The sequence below is a fragment of the Botryllus schlosseri genome, chromosome 14, assembly GCF_051294905.1.
Source record: "Botryllus schlosseri isolate E-star chromosome 14, Bs_hap1, whole genome shotgun sequence".
NCBI lineage: Eukaryota > Metazoa > Chordata > Ascidiacea > Stolidobranchia > Styelidae > Botryllus > Botryllus schlosseri.
In genome coordinates this window covers 10,973,680-10,997,985 of record NC_137249.1, presented here as the reverse complement: position 1 = coordinate 10,997,985, position 24,306 = coordinate 10,973,680, and the positions used below count along the sequence as shown (strand labels likewise).

At 40.2% G+C, this 24,306-nt stretch overlaps 1 protein-coding gene across 2 annotated transcripts; it reads left to right on the top strand.

Moving 5' to 3' along the window:
• The first annotated feature begins 856 nt into the window (after nucleotides 1–856).
• Nucleotides 857–22,351, top strand: LOC145456367 (disks large homolog 4-like). Of its 2 annotated transcripts, none has more exons than XM_080334441.1 (24): nucleotides 857–1,241; nucleotides 1,299–1,430; nucleotides 1,564–1,712; nucleotides 2,399–2,470; nucleotides 3,343–3,467; nucleotides 4,019–4,117; nucleotides 4,178–4,269; nucleotides 4,558–4,694; nucleotides 5,000–5,181; nucleotides 6,032–6,129; nucleotides 6,615–6,696; nucleotides 7,617–7,773; nucleotides 8,349–8,451; nucleotides 13,461–13,607; nucleotides 14,172–14,248; nucleotides 14,527–14,649; nucleotides 14,729–14,828; nucleotides 16,379–16,423; nucleotides 16,486–16,530; nucleotides 17,319–17,420; nucleotides 17,872–18,044; nucleotides 19,984–20,093; nucleotides 20,158–20,378; nucleotides 21,232–22,351. In XM_080334441.1, exons 1-23 carry the CDS (start codon nucleotides 1,223–1,225, stop codon nucleotides 20,357–20,359), a joined length of 2,571 nt encoding a protein of 856 aa, XP_080190567.1. In that variant the 5' UTR covers nucleotides 857–1,222; the 3' UTR covers nucleotides 20,360–20,378; nucleotides 21,232–22,351. The 2 variants fall into 2 exon arrangements, with proteins under 2 accessions (XP_080190567.1, XP_080190566.1); XM_080334440.1 differs by having other exon boundaries at nucleotides 860–1,241; nucleotides 6,032–6,183.
• The last annotated feature ends 1,955 nt before the right edge of the window (nucleotides 22,352–24,306 follow it).

Sequence of the window (24,306 nt, the reverse complement as noted above, 5' to 3'; positions counted from 1 at the left end):
GGATTGAGGGATGTTTGTGTTTTAGTTGTTTCCTGGCATAACTCTGGTGATCAGAGGCGTAAATATATTGACAAATACGGGAGTGGTCTTATAAAGGAAACTAACTCACGGCCCGGTTACCAGTTGGTGTTTGTATCGTCTGTGTGACTATTACCACCAGTGGTGAGCACTGACAAAATATCTACATAAGGCGAATATAAGGACAATTAGGTTTTATAGCTGTAGTTTCAACATGGGCACTTCATGGACTGCACCCGGTATATCGGCATTCTCCTGTTCCGTATTGTATCTTATTGCACTGTACAGTGTGTGTGTCTTGATCGGATGAAAATATAATATTACGATTTATTGATTGAATTATGGAACTCTTAGAACAAGTCCTCACACCCCAGATAAAGAACCACTGGTCTAAATGAGTGCATGTTATTTCAATCGCGTGCAGGAGCTTCACCTCCTCTTGGAATCCAAGCAGAGCACAGCTTTTGCTAAAGATGAGTGTCATGTGCCAAGGATGCTACATGACTAGCCCTTTGTCGATATATCATTTTCTTATCGTAGTATCTTGAATATGTTATAAATCCTTTCGTGTAATATCGGACCGATGCAATGTAACAGCACATGAATCTGTACTAGATACACGTCATTATTATTATTATTTATGGGTTACACTACGAGACCGCAAAACGATCAACTCCCTCCCACAGCTGGAATTCGCCGGCTTGTTTACTTGTTCAGTGATGCAGAGATAATTTAGTTGAAATATCTCGAATGCAGAGCTCAAATTCGCTGGAGATATGGCAGAAACTGCGAAAGACGGAATTGAGTATTCCCCTGGGTATTGCTTTTCGGCGATATTCCGCCACAGGTTCACTTGACCGCAAGCGACAACGGCTCCTGGATTTATATAGTGTCTGATTAATAATAATTTTTGTGTCAGTTAGCCTACAGATAGTGTTGTATGTCAGACGGCGCTTTGAAGACAGAGCATAACTATTATAGAGTCGGGCAACTCTTTGTATGCCCTTTTCCATGAAAGTGTGAATAAGGACTACGTGGGCAATTTACTTCACTCATACCAAACTGAATAGTTACAATGCCTCTATATTCTTAGCAGACCGGATATTTAGTGAAAGCGCCGGCCATGATTATTGGTAGTTGGTGAATTTGCTCGCGTAATATTGTAAAACAGTACGTACGGTGAAGACCATAATATCTACACACAATGCCTGTCACGAAACAAGGTTAGCATTTTTGCTATACGAGACAATCACATTCTCAATCTTGGTGATCGTTTCCAGATGCGGATCATGCTCTCTCCGTCTTGCAAGGCTATCACGAAAAATTAACAGACAGAGAAGACGAGGACTTGAGAAACGCTATAGAAAATATAATGGATACTCTGAACAATGATTTGTTTGGTGCCCTTATCGGTAAGGTTGTGAGTAACCTATACTATTTCTGACAAGATTTTCACTCATTAATGAAGCTTAGTCAACCCGTTTTCTACATATTACCGGAGCATTTACACTCATATGCCTTACGTTTTTCATTCTTATTAAACAGATATTCAAGAAGTTTATGCACTCATGACGAAACCGCTCATCGAGAAAGAGCACCCCAAGACAAGTGTCCGTAGATTCACGCCATCTACGGAGCGTCCTGCAAGCACGGCTGAAGATGGAATGCTCGCTCACTACAATCAAAACAATCATGTATTTATTTCAAGTGTTTGATGAATTTTTGCTGACTTTGTCCTGACGTCCTGTTACCAAAGGCAATGTTTTCTTGTATTCCTGCTTTGCTGCGGGAATTTCATTTACGAAAATAACGACTGTTACTTCCCTGCAAATATATTCGTATCAAGTCTGTTAAGATGGTCATTGAATTTATAAGCTTCCAGTCACATCATTGTGACATTATCAGAGATGGCCATTTAAGTATTATTGAATCCGACTCCAATGTAGGCTAAGTGAGGATGTGACAATTTACAAGTAGAAGTAGAAGGGTGCTTGACCGCAGGCCAAAATTAGAAAGAATTGAAAAGAAGTAGAAGTACTTTCTAAGAATTCATTACAGCTTTGAAAACTTCATGAGACATGGAATGTCCCAGACTGGTTCAAAATGTGGAGTAGGAATATTGGGGGATTCGGAACTATGTCGTGTGATCATGACACCTGAATATTCTACGCAGCGAATTTGGCTGGGAGAGACTTTAAATAGCTGTGCTAAAGTGTCATCATAACCCTTTGCTTCAGCTAATTTGTGGCAACATCCGCCGGATCCAGTCCAAATTTTGGAAAAGAATCATTGATGTAAATTGGAAACCTTTTTCTCAATTCAATTCCACTTCTGTCAACATTGCCCACCTTATTTTTGAGATCGCCAAACCTTTTTTCAGCATGCCGCTGACGATATGTATCGAGACGTGAAATCACCCGCTTATGAATATGAAAATATCACATTGGAACGGGTAAGTCTTGATATTATATTAGGACCATTATGTGATGGCTGTAAGTGTGGGATCGCAAACGCTTTCTATCTTGGTTAGATATGATATATGCAAGGTTGTGATCCTGCTGATGTACCCATTAATTGAAACTGGCTGAGTCACATAAATTATTCCATAATGTCTTGGGGATTTCTTTATATGATATTTTTCCATCGCAATAGGTTGCAATTTTAATGTGTTTCTGTTTGTATGTCACTTAATCTGCAGTATACTGAGGAATGGAATAGTGTTTAGAGTTGGGGCATTGAGAACCTAGTTTTCTGTACGCGCCAGATTGTCACCTTATTACACAAAATTTTGAATGTAGATGATTTTGCTTTGAAGTGTAAAAAGTTGTACACAAATATTTTCCAATGTCGTTAATGTTTCCTGCTAAAGATGCTCACCAAAACGTCTATCGACTACTCATGGCCCATCATTTTGAATGAATTGCGTATGGTAGATCTTACAATATTTACTTGATCACCTCATGGTCATATTGACATTGGTACCATAGTTAGCCCAGACTTTGCGTCCAATTTTTTTTCCTTGGTGCTACGATTTACCTACAATTAGCCTACTATTATTTCTTATTTACCACCAATTGAGGTAGAGATAGTGAATTTGTTTGGTGCGGGGTGATTAGACTAGACTCTAAGATCGACCATTTCTTCTGCACCATTATTGTTGCTGTATGTTTGGTATCTATTTTGGTCGGAAGAAAATAATGCCACCTCTATCTCTCTAATCACAAATTCATAACCAGTAGGATCCGTTTATTATGAAGCCTTTGTAATAATAGTGTCTGTTTCATGATTAAATTACACTCCATGAATGGACTAATCTGTTCGCAGGGTTCTATTGGATTAGGATTTTCTATTGCTGGAGGCAGAGATAATCCTCTGGAAGGAGATGATCCCAGTATTTACATCACGAAAATTCTTCCAAGTGGTGCAGCAGCTGAAGATGGTAGACTAAGGTAACCTGCATGGCTGTATTTTGTATGTGAAATTACGGATAACGGTTTATTCGAATTCCTTTTTGCGAAGTCATAGAGAGTAGAAACAATGTAGCGGGACCAATATTCCTCTAGCTTTCTGTGATATCTGATGTGTAACATTACCATAATTGCCACAGATAATGGTGGAGAATCTTTTATTTTAGCAAACTCATGAGAGAAATAGTTGATATTTTCGGAAAATATTCTAAATTGAAATTCAGCCGGATCATCATCACCAAACAAGATTGAAAAGGAATACATTTCCGAAAACCATCACATAGTTTTAGATCCATTATCGCCAGGACTGTTCGTCAAACATTGGTTCCCAGCAAGATTAACTCTTCGTAACGCTAGTTGATGGACAGATGCACTGATTCGGTTGGATCCCGTGATGCTCTTGGGCGAAATTACTTGGTCTCTTTTTTATTGCATCAGTTAATGAAATATTCATGTTGTTTTGCTGCTATTGGTGATTTGATTTCACATATGCTATATGTGGTATTGTCGAGTGTCCGCATTGCATATTCCAGGGTAAATGACGCTATCATTTACGTGAACGGCATCAACACCATGAATGTGGAACACAAAGAGGCCGTGGAAGCTTTAAAATTGTGCCAGACAACTGTCAGGTAGCTATTTTGTTTTCCCAAAACGGGACGTGTGATTTCACCCAAACCGATATATTCCAGGTTGGTTGTTCGGAGATTGCCAATACATGACGCTGTTGACATTGCTTATAATGGTACCATTCTGGAAATTGTGATATCCAAAGGCATGAAAGGTGATACACTTGTGTGAATTGCATTATACATTTTCACGGGTTGTTGGATGAATGTGCCTCTGTCCTTGGCCGTCCTGTGTTCCTATTTCCACTTCACGACACAGTAATTCCTAGAGCTTCTGAAATGAAGGTTTCAAGGATTATATGCCTGGGAGAATGTTGATAACCAAGAGCCACGCCACTACCTAAAGCCTGGATGTGCTCTGGCCTATCTATTTTCATTGGTTCATGGATTCAACAAAAGAAATTAATTTGTCACTATCATGTTTTCATTTCTGATCCTTTTAGGGCTGGGATTTACTATTGCCGGCGGTATCGGTAATGAGCACGTCCAAGACGACCACGGAATTTTCATTACAAAGATCATCAAAGGAGGTGCAGCTGAGGAGGACGGTCGTTTGCAACCAGAAGATAAAATTCTTGAAGTGAGTCAAGCCCAGTATGCTTTGATGTAATCAAAGTTACTTTTTGTTTGCAGATATCGGCACAAAGCATTGTTTTCCTGTCCTACGCAAGATACATAGTTTGAATTATTTGTGTATAGGCCTAATGCTCAAGTTTCTCATGGCAGCTTCATTGACTGTGTTTCCCAGCCATAATTCGTTGTCATGAACCCCAGTCTCAAAAGACCTATATAAGAAATCACCTTTGTTTCGTTCATAACGTTGACACAAAACTTGGAATGTGTATCCAACGCTACTCGTAGGCTATTCATAATTTTCCATCTTAGGTTGACGGGATATCGTTGCAAGCGGTGAATCACGACATCGCGGTTTCAGTCTTGAAATCCACAAAGGATACCGTGGCTTTGAAAATTTTACGCAGGGAATTCGGTCTGCATGTTCCAGAATTCCCCCAGACCGTGCCTCACAATGACTACCTGCATGGTGCAGAGCCGTTTGCTGATACAAGGTAACATAGCTCAAACTGTGTTGATGTTTGAGTTTTGACATGTTGTTATTAAAATAACAAAAGCGCAATACACTTGAGAATACAACATATCTCAACAGCAGAGCCTATTGGTTTATCTACTAGGCCTATTGATTTGTGTGACAATAACTTGCGATAATGTATTCAGACAATTCAATCAAACTTTCGTAAACTTGGGAATAGTTCTGAAGATTTGATTGCAGATTAGTAGTACAGTAGGTTTTCTCACAGATATCATTTTTACCTTACAGTAATTCCACCCGTGTGTGTTTGTTGTTATCAATCAGAAAGGGGCAAGAACTCACCAATACTATTGATTCTGATTAATTCTGATAAGCACGATTACAGCAAAACCTTGCAGTGATCGATTGCGATCGCATGGTAAAGTATTCACTCTTATTCACAAATACATATATTTTGCAGTTACAAAGTGTGACCCATGTCTGACGTCAACATAAGTAAAGGAAATACCCATTTACAAAATTAGTTTTGAATACACACCATGCCAGAGTTGCCTCAGTAAGATATTCGATTTCAATGTGCCGTACCAAGTCGTTTGTTTCTTAACCAGAAGCAGAACAAAACTGCCATGGTAGCTAAGCTAGTAGATCAATAATTTCCGAATCTATGCTTCATTTGTCTTCAATCAGTGTGCTTTGGCTTTTGCTCAATCCAATTGGTCCGTTCACTCTTTTGTTAGAATGATTGTGTCAAGTGTACTCAACCTTTACGTGTTCTTTGTCAAAATTAAGTGCCCCTATGCGGCACTGGTTTATTTTACACCCCACTTGCTTGTAGTATTTTAATTAGTATTTTGATGCTTTGCCTTCAGTTTACCGGTTCCCATCCGTGAATTCAACCAACTCCAGCCTTCTTCAATGTTACCTCACGATGAATTTGCCTCTTCGAATACTGCTCCGGAGTATTCAAGTACATCACCACTTCTCACCAAAGTTCATTCAACGTCCGCTATTGCTTCTAACGGTTAGCATTTTTGTGTCATTGAATGAACCGAAGTTGACGAGTACATTTCTTACGATGATCTTGAAACAGTGTGATCATAAGTGATTATTTATATATGTTGATGGATTTTCGTTTGAGTTATACAATATTTACGTCATTTCTGGATGGCCGATCTGGTCCTTTTTGCAACAAAACACAACTATTTATAGTTATTTTTGTAAAGCTTCACTTATATCTTGTTCAATAGAAAAATTTGTAGCCTTAAGTTGACATATAATTTTTTGACTACTGTTATTTAATTTTGTCAATATCAGTGCAGTCACGGACCCCTGGTTAGGAACTATTGCACAGGGCAATATTGCTAAAATCCAAGATACCCAACACCCATATCTTGAAGGAATTTGTATGAGTAACGGATCATTAAGTTCGCGACATTGTGAACCTTATTTCAGATCTATCTCGGGAACTTTCTCTATACACTGATCATGACCAATATCTATCAACCCACTCTGGACTGGACCAAGATATTCCAAGGTATTGCCGATGTGTAGGCCTACATTGAGAGTAGGGCAATATCTAGCTGTTTTCCGCCTATGTAATAAACTTGTCTTCACTTTTTTTCGGTCACTGCTTTGACCATAGTCGGTGCTGCAGTATTTTTAATAGTCTGAACTTATCTTACAAGACCTGTAAGATAGGCTTTTTACGGTTTGATTGTGATTGGATTTCCTTTGTGCTTTTTACCAATCCTTTGTTGTATACACCATGATAAGTGGATTATGTCTGTGGCATGCTTTAGATATGTGTCTGTCATCTGCGACCATTCTTGTTACGTTACGAAAATTCGTTAGGCCCACACAGAGTCTTTAGATACCATTCGGCAGCAAAAATCAATGAAGTTTTGCTCATCCTAAGTCAAGATGGAATCCGTTCTAAATTCAACAATCCTGTACAACACCGACATGCAAATTCGCCATGGTGCTCATTCGACTACTCAATTTCGATGACAGCCATTTTAATATTTATTTACGAAACGTACATTATCGAAAACGTGAACCGATAATGATGAAGTGATATTGATGTGCCAGTATTGTAGGTTAAATTGCGAGATATCTATACAGATATTTTCGAAAACCTGGTAAGGATTTGGGTAAGATGTAGTGATCATATACAGCATTATGCTCTGACACGGCCCATATTTATTATGGATATTATAATTTTATCTCCACACTCAGCAGCAATTTGCAGACATGTAAGGTTGAATGCTTGCGGCATATTTTTATACCGCAAGGTCATAAAGATTTAGATTTTGCTCCGTATCAAAAAAGATTTCAACAGGTTTCGATTTTTCCCCGAGTTAATTTTGCCGCAATCAATGTCTGTGTATAAATGTTTCAAGACTTATCATTCATGTTATATTCAAGTTACTGCTAACTGTTTCGTATCGGTTTCAGGGGCATGCGATCTATCACCCTCTGCAAAGGCCCGGATGGTTTGGGAATCAACATTGTCGGTGGTGACAAGCACAGCGGTGTTTTTATATCCAACATTCATGAGGGCGGTGTCGCGGAAGCCAGTAGGCTGCTGTACAAAGGCGATCATATCCTGACAGTGAGATTTTCGAGATGTCTTTTTCTCTGAAGCGAGAATATGAGCTGGTATTAATCGGTATTGTAACGCAGTTTGGCAATAACTGCTATTTTATAATTATTTCATCAATATTCATGTCATTAAATGTCAGTTGTCACTCGATGTTGACTACACCACAATTATGCAGTTAGGTTTCTCTTGACTCTGGTTTTGAGATCCCACAATTAAAAGACATGCTTAGACTTATCAGATGCTCAATACTGTCTCATAATACTGTCTGAAAATGATCAAATGTTACAGTTAAATTTACCATCATTGCCTCAACTAAAGGTGTTCTAACACAATCGATCCTTTGAAACCACACATAATTACCTGTTTAAATGAGTATATATCAAAACAAATGGCACAATGTGAGAGGCATATTTTTGTAGATCAATGAAATATCATTTTTGTGTTTTCTTATGCAAATCTTTTACCTACAATAATTAGCAATGAACTGTCGTAGCAGCTCAACCAACTTTATGTTGCGGCAAAGATTTTTAAGAGTTTCGCTTCTGTGTTCAATTGTTCTTCATGATTCATTGCAATTTCTCAAGGTCAACAATGTAGATGTGTCATCCGCGACGCATGACGAGGCTATCAATGTTCTCAAATCGTCATCTCATTCGATCACAATGGAAGTTCAATACAAACCTGAAGGTAAGACTCGATGTTGGGGGATGCAAGTCCTGACCTCAGAATGCTGTAGGAGAAAGAAATCACATTTCACACATTAAAACTATTCATTGGAGTATTTTTCTATACCAGCTACCATACAGTGATATTTATACTAATTCTACTCACCTCATGGTACCATAATATGCCGTAGGTAGTGATAGGTAATGTCTAATGACCAAATAGAGATGTAGCCATAAACAGTGGTACATTGTGATAGGGGAATATCAACAACCTATTCTACATCGGCAAATTTATGGATGGCTGCTGACATCACTCGGAATGTTTGAGGATTCTTCCTGCCTGTTTACAGCTAATGTGTGTTGAGAATGTAAAAATGAATGTGAATCAGCCTAAGGTGTTTTGTGCCATGGATTTTATAATTTTTTCTGGGTTTTGTTATTTATAAGGATGGTCGTGCTGATGAACAAGGCCAGAGGTGGTCACAGTAGTCAAGAAAGCTACTCAAGTAGAAGTAGAAGTAGCGACGGTAAAAATTTACTCAAGTACGAGTAGAAGTATTCTTCCATAAACAACCTAAAACTTCTGGAAGTAGTAGTAGAATTAACTGACTTTAAATCTACTCAAGTAAGTACGTAGTTGTGATATTGATTATATTTCGATTTGATAAAATAGAGCTACATAGAAGCGAAATTGGTGTGGACCAATAAAAAATAACATCTTATCATGTTCAAGTATTTTCGATAGCAAAGTAATGTCATGGAATGATTTTGATGTCTGAGTTTATGACGAATAAACCCTTGCAAATGCCGCACATATTGCTTTACTACATCTGAATATTTTTTCTCACTTGTCTGCATCAGGAAGAGATGCAATAGATGCAATCATGCCATATTTCTTCAACACATTTATCACATATATTTCTGAAACGGAGATACATTTTCCTACATACTTTTTACTAGTAGATACGTAGTGCATATATTTTCCTAGCGGAAAATTCAAGCAGTTTGACAATTGCTGTAATTTCACTGACGTTATTGTTTCACAACGATATGATGGCAGTATATGAATATATCATATGAATTTATGGGGCTATGCCTGAATTCATACTGCTGCGCATGATGCCCTGTTACAGCATTGTCGATTTTTGGGTTGCATGATGTCCACCACCTTTCCCAATTTACGAGGCAGATTTTTTATTCTCAATTCCAAATTCTGCCTAATATCCATATCCGGTAGTGATTCATGTCCAATGTTCATACTAACGTTGGACGAATTCATCATCATTCCAAATTTCATATTCACACTTCACCCAAGTCTGTGTCCGGTTTCTTGAAATGTGCATATACGACGTGTATATTGAAGCTCTTTTGATATCATATATATGATCAAACCATGCACTGTTCACCTCGGCTTGAACCAGCTCATCACTGGCTTAATTGTAAGCGGTCAGTCGCAAAGTACTTCAGGAATACTCGAGTAGGTATTTTTACTACTAAATGGGTTTATTTCGAACCTGTTTCACTTCAACTTCAGTAGTTTCACCAAATGGAAATTACTGGAGTAATCATCAAATCTCATGCTTCTACTTCAAGTAGTCTATGAATATCGCTGAACCAGCTACTTCTACTTGGAATTGTGTATATATTTGGGCATTACATCTAGTACTTACCTAGCGCTAGCATCAATAACTTCTTGACCATTTCGGGGCTTATTTTCGATCCCAGATCAATTTGTCAGGGATTGCGCAATGTGAAATAATTTTGCATATGGTCAGTGCCTTCTGCCCCTTGATAGGAAGTAGTGAAGGGAAACTGCATTAGAAGAGCAATGACACATATGCCCGTGCTTTTGATAAAACTTGGTGGTACCGGTCTCAACTTGTGACAACGTTTGAATGTTATGTAGGGTTACCATACGTCCTCCTTTAGGATGCCTAAGGGCGGAGATAATAAAGTTGGATTAGCAATGAAGTCGATTATCGCGTTCGTCAGGATTTATCAACCCAGAATTAAAGAAACCGGTTGATCGCGGCGCATAAAGTTAGTGTTAATCTGACGAGTTAACAAACTGGCAAAAACTATAACTAGTTAAGTTATCTATAAAAACTACGTACACTGCGTATCATTCCTACGCGCAAATATTTCCGATAATGACCGTGCCGATGGTCTGTCTTCTAGGTAATGGCTCACGAAACAATCAACGAATTATGTACCCGCCATTGCAGAGCGATATCCTTTTCCAACTCTACGCGTCGCCATTAGCAGTATTTAATCACACGCTTAGCACGCTTCTGGATCAGCTAACTTTATTATCTCCGCCCTAAATGTCCTCCATTTTGGCAATTCGTCCTCCTTTACCGCTAAGATAATGGACAGATTCGAGTGAAAATGGGCATAAATAGCAAAGATGGACGTTTTTCGAGCGGGAAATTCGTGGTTCGATCGGAAGTGACGACCGTTTTCTTTAGTCGACACCACTAAATTTAAACTAAAAAGTGTGTAAATCGGGAGTCGAACGAAAGTGATGACCTTTTTATTTCAGTCAACTCACCAAATTTTACAGCCAAAGTAGGGAAATTGGTCATTCGGGAGTCGAGTCGGAGTGTGACCTTTTTTTTGTCAACTCGAGGTTTCCAGTCAATATTTTAAAATCAGTTTTTTTCAAATTCGGTAAACAAACTTTTATGATTTGAAAAAAGTGACCTCCTTTCTCGAATTCGAAATATGGTAACCTTACTGTTATGGCACGTAGTTATTTGGAATGAAGACCCGCATGCTTGACCTGAAGGATGGTATTCAAGCCGAAGCAATTTAATCAGCACACGGGTGATCGGCTGCGTGATCTTGCCCTTTGCCAACAGCATTCAGTGGAATGGAATGGCGATGCTATAGTTATATTATCATATCACATATATGCAATAAGAAGGACGATTTTGATATTGAAATTCGTACGGGACCTGACAGGAAACATTTGTTAGACATATCTTTTCTTCAAGTTTTAAAGATGAAGAGGGGTTGGACAATCTCGCCCGCCAAGATCATTACCTTTTAATGGTGCATTACAGTAATCCTGACCAACGGCTTGTGTGAAGTACGTGTGACTTAGTAAATATGCGATGAGAGGTAGGCTACTCAGGATTTCGGTGTCAGGTTCACTAAATTTCACTAAATCTCGTGGTTCTGTGATCGCCACGTAATTGATTGACGACTTGGAGCTAGTCTCGACCTTGATTCATTTTGACTATATACAATATTATGCATTCCAGAAATCGTTGAACCAGTCTGTTTGAGAGTTCATATTTCCGTGGCTGTTATTTGGAAATCTACCATTCATGAGGGCTTCCGATTTATTCTTCGAAAAAGCAAACAGTTACAAGAGTGTAAAGCTCTATCCCGCCGACTGCTAGGCGGTGAAAGAAATTATCTAAACACCAATAAATTCCCCACTAAGCAGTTTATACTGAACAGCCATGAATGACTGAGGCGCGAAACGTTGATACTCCGTTGGTTGTGAATTAATGATGATCGCGGGTGAAAGTTGAACAAAAGAATAGGGCGCAGTATCACGATTTCTAGCGGAGCATTGCAATTAACGCAGCAGGGCGCCGCGGCACCCCGGTTAGGAGCCTGTGATGTTGCGATTATGAAATGCGTTTATCCGTGCCCATACCGTGAATGCTAATTGACATGACGTGAATGAGACATTTTGAGATTCATGTAAATTAATATGGCGTCGAGAAAGGTTTTTCGGGAACTAGTAAAGTCAAGGTTGAATTTCCATGCAACAGCAACATTACCGTCAAGGTACGGTTCGCGTATGGTCGTCATTTACTATAGATAACTAAGATGCGTAGGTGAGTTATCTATACATTTGCACGGTTCGCAAGCACTGAGCTATGTAAACAAGCAACTCAATGTCGTTGATCATGATCACGGATCACATATACTCGTCGCGGGGAGCACTCCGGGAATGCGACGTCAGTGATTCTGGCAGAATGCCTGCCTATCGATCGGGTGTAACGTTTCAAACTTACTCACCTGTCGTAATTATCAGCATATTTTATAAAGTGTGAGGGTATCTGGGAAATACGGTGTTGAGTCTTGAAGATACAATCTAGAACAAAAATATGTTGAGACTTTCCATGTGCGTTTAGCGGACGCTTGTTAGTTAAGGCATTTTACCTCCATTTAGATTACCGGTATTGGTCATTGTTGGCAAGATGAAAACCTTTATATCTGCCATTACTACTGTTAACGACTTAGATCACAGTGGCGTGAGATGATGAGTTTGTTAGCTGCTGTCCTGCGGAAGCTTTCAAACGAATGAAAACAGCTGTAGTAATATCAAACCGTTATACTAGAACCGGGCATTTATGTTGTTGATATCATGGCAAGATTCGTTAGACAAAACAATACAAAGACATAAGCTGGATTTCATTGATGTTGGCGTTGCTTCACAACTATGTAGCCAAGTCGTCATGGCACACAATTACAAATTTGTGGATGACCACAGTTCTGAGATGATTATGGCATAGGCGTAAAGTTTAAAATTGTGTCTGATTGATTTTGGTCCTGATCGGTACTGTTGGCTGCTATATAGATCGTGATCGGGCCGAAATATATCGATATCTTGACAATACCAGTATAAAAATACCGTCTTCTAATATGGATGAAGTATTTAATTGTACATATTATGCAGACAATACCATGTATTGATGAATGGATTTCGTCATGTACACACGGGTAATTGCCGTTACGCTGGTAATCATATAGCAGTGCTTGATCGAATGCCGATATTTATTCTTTTGCATTGATTTCCATTCCAGTAGTGAAATACCATATTCAATGTTAGGAGTCCGCTACTTTACACTGATTAGTTTCACTGTTTGTAGATTAATGTGCTATTCGGTGTTCACATGCACTTGTCTCTAAGGCAAATTTTATGAACGAGTTGTTCTGAAATATATAATCATTATTTAGCCAGTTCTCTGCTGCTTTTCTAGCTAAAGTATATAACTTAATTTATTTCAGAGCTTAGGGAGATAGCATTTCTTCAGTCTACGATGAATAAGTCCTTGTCCGGCTCAATTGGGATATTAACATCGCAAAAGAAGACACTTCATGTACGCGCACTGTTTGATTATGATTCTTCGCGAGATTCTGGATTACCTGGAAAAGGTATGTTGCACTATAGTGTTGGGGCCAGTAAGATGTGCGGTATGTTTATTGTAAAGGTTATCCAGTAGCCTTACCTACTTTATATTGCTGTGTTCCGTCCTGTTAAATTATGTTGAGCAGGCGGCGGTATGAACAGGAAGTAATCATCATTCATTTCAACCATGTTTGCGTGCTACTAAAATTGTTCTGCTACGGCCAAAAACTGGTGTCAATATACTGCCGAGGAATCGGTATTGATATTTTACGACATCCCAATGATGATGCATACTCGTGCACAGTATGTTGCCTACCATTTACCTGAATTATGGAACACACACGTTTGAATCCGCTTCATTATTGCCCTTGAGCCAAACTTGAGTTGATACATTTATTCCCATTGAAAGTTACAAACAGGAAATTCTGTGACGTTATTGCAAATTCGCTCCTAATCTCTGTATAGAAATTTACATCAAAGTGTTTGGAATTGATGTTGTCACATATTTCGCTCATCGCTTGTATTTACGGTTGCTTATGACGCATACAATGTTTTAATTTCATTCAAGTTATGTACCTGTATTCTTTTAGGATTATCGTTTCAACTCGGGGACATTCTCCATGTCACAAACGCAAGCGACGATGAATGGTGGCAAGCCAGGAGGGTGGTATGTTACCTAAAATTGCATTAATTTCTTTTGATGTGCTAGTGGGTAGCTACTCTTGAGATCTATTTGCCGGCTCTGTGTTTGTCATATCGTTTTATCTAATTTCTATATTTGACGCTGTTATCTTCCTACACCTACTCACACGGCAATCGACATCTGATTTATGTGGGATGTTCCTGATCCAATCAACTTGGTGGACTCGGTTTTCTTAACTATCAATTGCTCATAGTTGAATCATAGCAAGCATATAAAGTACTGCATGCATTCCTGTTTTAAAGGAAAGCGGCAATGACTCTATGGAATTTGGGGTGATTCCATCGAAATCACGAGTAGAAAGAAAAGAACGTGCCAGATTGAAACAAGTCAAGTTCACGCCAAATTATCCACCGCTGGAAGTCAGGGTAAAATTGCGATTCCTTTTAAGGCTAACCTTATCTGAACGGGCCGTAGGCTAGTCTTCATCTGCATTTTCCTTTATAGGATGCTACCAACGTGAAAAGAAAAAAGAGCTTGCTATTCAGTCGGAAGTTTCCGTTTTACAAAAGCCGGGAGAATCTGGACGATGTCAGCGATACCGAAAGTAAGTTCTTTATGGTTATGCGATAGGGTGCATTTGCGTTATGGTTAGTGAATTGTTCCATCTTAGAAGTCTGCGTGTGTTGATGTTCCTAAGACATTGGCATCTTTCCGTGGTTTTCCCTGGCTGATCACAACATCGCTCTAGTCCAGAAACTTGATAGCGGCTCTTTCGATAATTCACTCGACTAGAGATACCAACTGCAAGCAGACGCGTAGCCAGCCGAAAAATAAGTACGGGGTTTTAAAATGATAAAGCGGGGTTTCGATATTTTTCGATTTCACTAATATAGCATCAATTCATTATGGTTTAGTACATGCGTAAATGACGATTATACAATCTCCTCGTGTTGACGATTATACGCGCATGATAAGCTTGTCGACGAGTCCGGAAGTGCTGTTGATTAGCGACTCCCTGATCTGTTGTGAACAAATAAATACGCGTCTTACTTAGCCTCAGCGACGATTTGGGCAAGTCAAAATGCCCGAGTTTTTATGGAATATGTGCTATAATGACGTCGATTGCAGGTGCTTCAAACCTGTCCTCTTTTATAACTCAAACCTTGACACACATCTTCCGATGGTTATGTTCAAGTATTAGCGGAAATCAATTCCGCACGTACTCACTCGTCGCACATGTTTGCGAACATTCGATGTCATTCAGTTTCGCGAAGTCACTCACTAATCACGATCGCCAATCAGCATACACTTAACGGCACTGTCTCCAAGCCATCAAGAGATAGCAGCCAAACCATGCTAGGCCCAAGACGCGATAGTTGGACTATAGGCTAGCGATGCAGTTAGGCTAGCGATGATATATCTTTCGTATCAGGCCTATTGCAGATGCGATTGTGTAGGCCAGCGATGATATCGTGCACACCACGCAAAGCAGATGCATGATTGTGCAGGCCATCGATGCTATAGTGCGCACCGGGCCTATTACAGATGCGATTCTTCGAGCCAGCGGAACTAGGCTTGGAGACGCAATAAATCAGGCGGCGATTGCCGAGCGTGTTGTAATGAATGACTTGATTTCGCAATCATCTCAGCGGAAGACCGTGTCGCGTTATAGGCCTATTGTGCAGTGCGATGTGTACTGACAATCTTGCTATTGGCAACATGCCTCTCGCTTATTGGACGCGCACAACACTGATAATACGACTTATTCAATGGCAACCGAGTATTAGCGTCTGAACGGTCATTTCAAAAGCACGGGGTTTCGCGTTTGAGGAAGGGGTTTTGCGCTTCAATAGGCAGGGGTTTCGACCCCCGAAACCCCCCTCTGACTACGCGCCTGACTGCAAGGATATTTTGCCCTTTATTAAAATGTACTGCGCCTAAGCTAGTGGAAGGTTTCTGTCTCTGATGATGCCAATTATAAAAACGAAACTAGCCTAGCTTACTGGTATATGCGGTGTGCATCCATTGAATACATATGTATTCAAATACAGGCCTATTATTACGCGATGATCCATTTTGTTCGCCGTGTGACATAAATACTGAACTACAGTGAATGTTAACGCACAAGATCATGTTTACCACGCTACGTTACAGGTAATGTTTTACAAAGTGATCTCAGCGCCAGCGATAAAGATATAAGTAAGTGTTCATTGTATCTCTGACATATTTTTGTGATGGACAATATTTCATTCATTGTTCAGGCGAAGAGACCGTGCTGTCTTATGAGAAGGTGACCCAAAAACGAGGTAGGTTGTGCAATCTTATGGATAGTTTTGCAATGAATTTTCTCGGTCTATCTTGATGGATCCATACACCTAAACTAAGTTGCTTGTCATGTAAGGCCAAGAGGATTTGATCAATCTGACAATCTGTGATGTACATCAGTCATTTGATCGTTTGGTACACAATTGTGTGTTCCGTTGTGGATGTCTCATTATCTTTGTGAGATTTATTATGCTGCTCCATGCATTATACAATGTAATATATTTTCTACTATGTTGTGTGAGAAAATGAAACTCCAAAGACACCATTTCTAGACGTATGTGATTCCGTTTTGTCATATATTTCGTGAAGAGTTATGTTTGGTCGTCTCTCACCGTGATTAATAAACAGCTGCAACTCGTTCATACTTTTCGTTACGGTGGTATGTTTTAATTGTTGACTTTGTCAAATTTCACACAAGCTCTTGTTTACTTGACAAACAAAAGCCTACATTATTGGTGGAAGCTATTTACTGGTTGGTGTTTCTTTTTGATTGTCAAAAGAGTGGTGGCACCATGTCAATGTCTGGCATATCCCCGAACCTGTATCGCACGCTAAAATGATTTCTCTCGGCGAACCCAGTGAAATGTAGTCTCTGACATGCTCTGCAGATTTGATATGCGATGCCGTGAATGAATGTTTGTCACATTGTCAAGAGCGAGACGTCTATATATTGATTTTTTTATCGACTTTGTCTGATTACTATATGAATATTGGACTCTGGAGACGCCCTGATAAGGCTGTGTTTGTAAACATGTCAATTTTGTTCCAGTCAAGTATGCAAGGCCGGTCGTGCTATTGGGACCTTTCAAAGATAGGATTAACGACGATCTGATCGCTCAAGAACCCGAGAAGTTTGGTAGCTGCGTGCCCCGTGAGTGTCTATTAGGAATCTTTATTCGGTTTCTATTTCCTACTACGGTATCTCATTCGTTGAACACATCGTATAGGAATAGGATTTTCAATACTTTGCCGTTCTCATTACCGGCATCACAGGATTGCGGTTGTGCTCTCGGCACCTCGCAAACATTAGAATGGTTGAATGTATCGGACTGGTCGACGTAGATTGCATATATCATTCTTTTGCAATTGCACGCACTGCCATCATTTGCGTCACCTTTTTTAGGGTCTATTCTTTAGTATGGAAGACTATAGTAAGACTTGTCATTCTATCTGTTGTCTAGGTTTTCTAATACGAATGTGATCATGTGATCATAACCGACTGTTTTTTGTAGTTTGGGACGACATTTGTCCGTGCCCGTGCTGTTCTTGGTAGGAAATCTTTGCGTTTGCTTGTAATATGAAACGGGACAATCCGTTTTCAGACACGACGCGGGAAAAGCGAGATAACGAGGAGGACGGCCGCGACTATCACTTTGTAACGTCCCGGGAGCAGATGGAGAAAGACATCCAGGACCATCTTTTCATCGAAGCCGGGCAGTACAATGAGAATCTGTACGGCACCAGTATCCAGTCGGTCAGAGACATCGCCGAGAGCGTGAGTTGTAGGCATGGAATGCCGTGTTTTATTCCCGGTACGTCTTATGTCCTATTGCTGAGGCGGTCAGTAGGGCTGGGCAAAATCGAGTACACGAGTGATTCGATTCTGAATCACGTATTATGCTTCGAGTCGAGTATGTAAGATATCATAGTTCAAATATGCACCTTTTGTGCCACCACAAAGAATATAAAGCCTGTTCTCCATCACATTGATGATACTTCGGTATACCATATCGACCTTACCGATTTCATTGCACTTTGTGACAATGTTGTGGGTTGATGATGACTGCAGGAATATGTTATTTCCAGAAACCTTTGCAGCTTTGTGCTCTCTGTTTTGTATGGTGGGATACTGGAAATCACTACTTATACTTGAGTGGAAATATGCGATGTTACTTATTACACGAGTAACAAATATGACTAATTTGAACATCTCTACTGACTAAGAAATCACTCCTTGTGCTCTAGTTAGTCATGATGATGTTATTTCTGCCTTTACTTGAGTACAAACGATGATTAGTTTGACCACCTCTGCATTTTTACTTGCTTAGAAATTGGTACTTAGTACTTACACTGGAGTAAAAATTTACAATGTTACTTTATTTTTATTTGAGTACCAACGCTGGCTACTTCGTGACCACCTCTGTCCGATTGTTTGACTTCCAAAGTCTATTGTGGAGACGGGATTCATCTTGTATTCTCATAATGCGTTGAATAAGTACACAAACTGGGCCGTTAGCAGCACCACATTAGCCCGTTATTCAAGATTCAATCTTGTTGGGATCCTATAGATTCATTGAGAGCCTTGATAGTCGGAACAATATCTATATAGTGTGTTAGCAAAGCAGATGACCTGAAATAACACCCAGCGTATGTGGAAATGATAATATTTTGGTAAATCAAACACAATTGTTCGATTGCGGTATGGTTCTTTTGTTTCATTCGCTATTCACGAGTGGTCCAACATCCTGCCATGGGAATCCGGTGCGTTGCGGACTGAATTTCCAGACAATGTCGCGATCTCCTTGTGGTATAGCCACGCTAATCAATTTTCACTTTCCATCCTCGTTGACATGTTGAAGAGAATGGTCGAAGGCAATTGTTATGTTTGCTGCTATTGCGTTTGTAAATTTAAGAAATATGAATCGCGCTTGGCCACAATACCTGTACTTGTAGACTGTGGTATTCAATTTGAGTATTTGATCTATGTGTAATCAAGTGCTATCCAGAAATAACCCGTGAGAATATTTGTTTATGCCCATTCAATTCAGTGCCCCTGGCACATGTAGCATACGATTAGTAAATTCTGCCTGGTTAGGTTTGTACTGCTAATGGCTGCTAGTTGTAAACTATTTTGCTACATGCATTCTGTTTTTGTTGTAATCGCTTGGTAGTCAACCTTTTTTGCTCTGCGAGCCGGTTTCAAAATGAAATTTTTCTCATGGACTGGAATTCAAGAACCACAAATGTTCAATATTGAAGATCGATTGTAACTCACATACTATAAAGTCACTAAAGGTTGCCCAGTAATCCAGTAAATCACGTGTTTTGATCAAGTGATTAACGAGATATTTTTTGAATTATTATTATCAGTGATCTAAACCAATTTGCAAAAGTGTATGAACTTTTCAGGGACCAGTTATAAACTCCTTCATATTCAACGTTAGCATTCAAACGTTTTTATCTCTGTACCGAACAGCCTGTCTACATTCCGTATAATTCTTTCGCTATCAATATTAATCCCAGCCTTCCAGCAATTTATCACAATGCCAAATGCAATAACGTTTGCAAAGTCCTTCATATTCAACGTTAGCATTCAATGCTTTTATATCTCTGTACCCAACCGCCTGTCTACATTCCGTGTAATTTTACCGCAATCAATAACAATCCCAACCTTTCAGCAATTTATCAAAATGCCAAATGCATTAATGTTGCAGAACAAAAACTGTATACTGGACGTGTCGGGCAGCGCCATAAAACGCCTGCAAGAAGCTGAGCTCTGGCCCGTTGCCATCTTTATCAAGCCGAAATCAGTACAGTGGCTGATGTAAGTCAACCGACCGCTCCACGTATGCCAACGGTGTGTCTGGAGGTCTTGTCCTCTTATTCAGGGAATTGAACAAAAGGCTCGTCGAAGAGCAAGCCCTGAAAATTTACGACCGAGCCGTGAAGGTGGAGCAGGAATACGGGGAGCATTTCACCGTCGTCGTGCAGGGGGATTCGATCGATGAGTTGTACGACGAGATCAAAAGGACCATTCACGCCCAATCCGGGCCGGTAATATGGATCCCGGCGACGGAGGAGAACTCGTAACGAAAACAACCGTTCCAAGGTAGGTTGACTCATACGATGTGTTAATCAAGAAGCTCCAGATCAGTACGTCTAAATCCTTTTCTTGACCGGTCAAGTTTCGAAACAAGTATTGCAGGCCGATGAACTTGAAAAATAAAAATCGAAGCAAAATATAAGTCAACAAGTTGCTGATGCCTTTTTGGTATTATATGTGTTGTTGAAATTTTGCGAGTCGGAGCCCTGTTAAAAACCACCAACTTGGCTTTGATCGTTCGGTTGGTTTCAAAAGAACTAAGCGTTGCTGTTTGCTATCGTCTATTGTACTGCAGAATATTTTCCTAGACAACTGATCTTCAACAAGTTATTGGATACTTTTAGACGGTTCGGTGTAACACTTGCAGCACTGCACGCCAAGTTTTAAGCAAAACATGATACAGAGAAATATGTTCCAAATTTCTTGATCATTTTATAATTCCATGTCTCATTTCTCTAGTTAATGGACAGTGGACACGCCTCCAACTTCTTGCATTTTGCAATTGTAATTTGTCAGACTGGCAGGAAAGCTGACACTGACCTGCACCAGTTGAGAACCACTGCTCTAGACGGCTTTAATGATATTTGACCTGATTGATGTGTTATAGCATGTATGGGGGTGTGGCAGATTGTTTTGAATCTTCGTATTGTCGTCATTTTACTTCCGCCGTCAGACACTTGTAATTGCTTCCGTGGGAAACTCGCGAATCTAAGCATATCAGCCAGTAGTTGCCATTAAGATTAATTCCGATAGATTTTACTACGACTACAATATATCCAGTAAACGTACAACCAGGAAGGGCTTATTTTTATAACCACCCAAACAAGATTGCGGCTGCAGAAGGCAAATCCTTTTACAGAAGGACCGAGCATGGTTGAAGATCGTACCGTTGCATTCCTGCCGGCGTCAAGCCCGAGCGTGTCGGAAACTCTTTGGCGCTACAACTAATGTCTCTGTATCCAGCAATTGATAGAAAATCGTACCGAAGGGTTTTGATCGTATACCTGTTTTGCACATTGAAAAAGTGGCGGAAGTGCGTGACCTGGAAAATATCCCTTCCGACTAGATAATCTTTAATAATTTTGCCTAACGATTTTAATCAACGTAGCAAAGCCAATGTCCAAACCCGCTTTTGAGGTTTTCATGGTAAGTACTACTGCACTACGGAGTGGCGTGTTTACTGACTACTGCCCAACTGTAATCTCGCGTCGGTCCTTAGCGCGTTGTTTTGGTTGGTGATTTGCATTTCCGGTTTGGAGCGTGTGGCCACCTTTTATGTTCAATGGAATTTTCTTTCGTTTTTGTTATTCCTTCGCTCGTGTGTGTGTATCGTGAAACTTGTCATGACCATTGCTTGCTAAAGATAGGTCAATGTAATTTAGTTTGATGCACCTATTTTCAGAAGATGTGCTTGTCGGCCGTGTTTAATCACTTTGTGTTTTTCCTATTTAATGATAAAACTAGGTCGATGCTGACTTCTAACTAGTTTTTGGTCTGATGCGGCAGTTCAAAATGCTTGTCTGACCAACACTGCACAGCAGGGATACCTGATGAATTTTGTCTTGTTACTGATACTGATTCAGTGTCTGGTGGCCCGTCACGGTTCGCTTGTCTTCCCAGTGCTTTTTCTGTAGTAGTTAATTCCAGCCGATTACCTTATCATGCTTTAATTTTCGCGATTATCATTTGCTCTCGATTTGTGCACTTTTTGCTTTTAGTTTTTATAGTTGCTCACCCCCACGCCCACATGATACATTACCAGACTTAGCAGCCGATGTCAAACTGAAAATACTGTAATTTTCCCAGCCTGTCGGTTCATCTTGCTTACCTCTGGTCATTCATATCAGTTTTACGATGGTGCTGTGTCACTCGTGGCCGCTGCATTTCTCTTCTGTTTTGATCAATTATATTCTAATATGTTACAAATATATCAAAATTGCAATGGTTTTTGATAGTACAATAGATTCTGATGCTTTCTATGCGTTGTCTGTTTCGTTGCTGTGGTAAAGGAAGGGCTGTACGGCTTCATGGCGTATTGGGAAACTTGATGGCGGCTGCTGCTGAATCTTGGCTCGAGTCGTGGCTGGTGGTGGGGTTCAAATTTTTGTCGGTCGGTTGCATCACTGAGGCCACATTTTTCAGCCATGTCAGTTAGACAGAGCGATAGGCGTACACTAGTAATAATAACCGTTTCACAGATTGTGGTTTTATGCAGCTGTATGAATCCGACCATTGCGTCCGGCGTTTCGAGCTGTGTTGATATCGACGGTGGCACACGTTCAAATGTGCATGGACCTCTCAGTTACAACAAAATCAACGCTGAGGCGCAAAGAATTGTTATGACGTCTTTGACTGGAGATGGATATGAGAGTGGATTATCGCCTACGGCAGGCAGGGTTTACCTTGGTTATCTGTAATAGCGTAATGAAAACTTACCCACCCAGATCAGGACCATATCTCGCTAGCGATCTACCGTACTTATTAAATTAGGGTTACCAAAGCTCGGGATTCGGAAAGGAAGACACTTTTTAAAAACCACAAAATTTAGATTGCCGGGCTAGAAAACTGCTGATTATAAAATTTTTACGGGAAATCCTTGATGTGTTGACCAAAAATAAGGTCATTTTCCCGGTCCTACCCCGGATGATGAGTGCTGACCCGCCAGAACATCCTCATTTCAGATTTCACGTCAGTTATGGCGTTTGTAGTCGTGCCTGTCCTGTGTCCATTGACCTGGCTGCCAAAAAGCTATAAAGGAGGATATTTGTGCGTCCGCGGAGGACATTTTCGATTCCCTGAAAAAGAAAGACAAATCCTCCTGAAGGAGGACATGGTAATAATATCTAATCCTGCAGAATAAACTATAAACTATGTACGTTTGTTTATTGTACACAGGCCCGTAACTGCCGCACCCCAAACCCCCCAATTGGGGGGGGGGCGAGCTCTGCAGGGGCCCCAAATTTTTTCGTGAATTAGCATAAATTATAGATTATTTTTTTTGAAACTTTATGCAACTTTTTCAAGTTGCCAATTATCTTGATTTTTGGGTAGGCCTACTCCTTCCCACAAGAAAAAATAAGGAAGATTTATGGGCATATTGGCGTTGGCGATTACCGTGCCACGACGCACCAAGACATGTAAAGTAGGCCATGTAACATGCGACTCCAAGAAGTGTGCCAGAACGATCGGCAGCGAGATAACCGTGGCCGAAAAAGACTACCCTAATGCTAACCGAAAACTTCGTTATATAAACAAAATTCTGTCCTGGCAATCTCACAAGATAAATACCATCCCGCAGGGTAAAATTATATGCCAGTGAAGAAATACCAATTTGAAATCGTGTGCGTCTTTTAGTTTCGTAGCCTACGTTATGGCGATTCTATATTTTTTATACACCAGACAGGAGGGCACGAAATACCATCATGTTAAGGAGTCATACCAATGGGCCCTGCAGTTTCCAAGACACCTCACTCAGCTCTACCAGTAAATCTGATTACGTGAGCAGAGAGGATAAGAAATAGATAGCAATATATACGCTATTCCAGATCTTATTGACCGATTTTATCATGAATTTTCGAAAATTTTCGCGCCTCGCGCTTGCCCACTAAGCAGTATACAATTCATTTCGTGGCAAAAGCGAACAAGGTGATGGGAGTAGGTTTATCACCCTATGGGAGCCCCAGACCCTTTGCGGGACCTGACGAAGTGCTGTTCCATTCCTGCCAACGGGAATACGCCCGAAGATGTATAATTATAATATTGAGGGGTCCTACCTTTTCAAACACACCTCACCATCAGCTCTACCTGTAAATCTGATTACGTGAGCAGAGAGAGGATAAAAATTGATAGCAACATACATGCAATTCCCGATCATATTGCCCGATTGAATCATGAATTATAGAAAATTTTCGCGCGTGGCGCGTTTAGGCGAGAA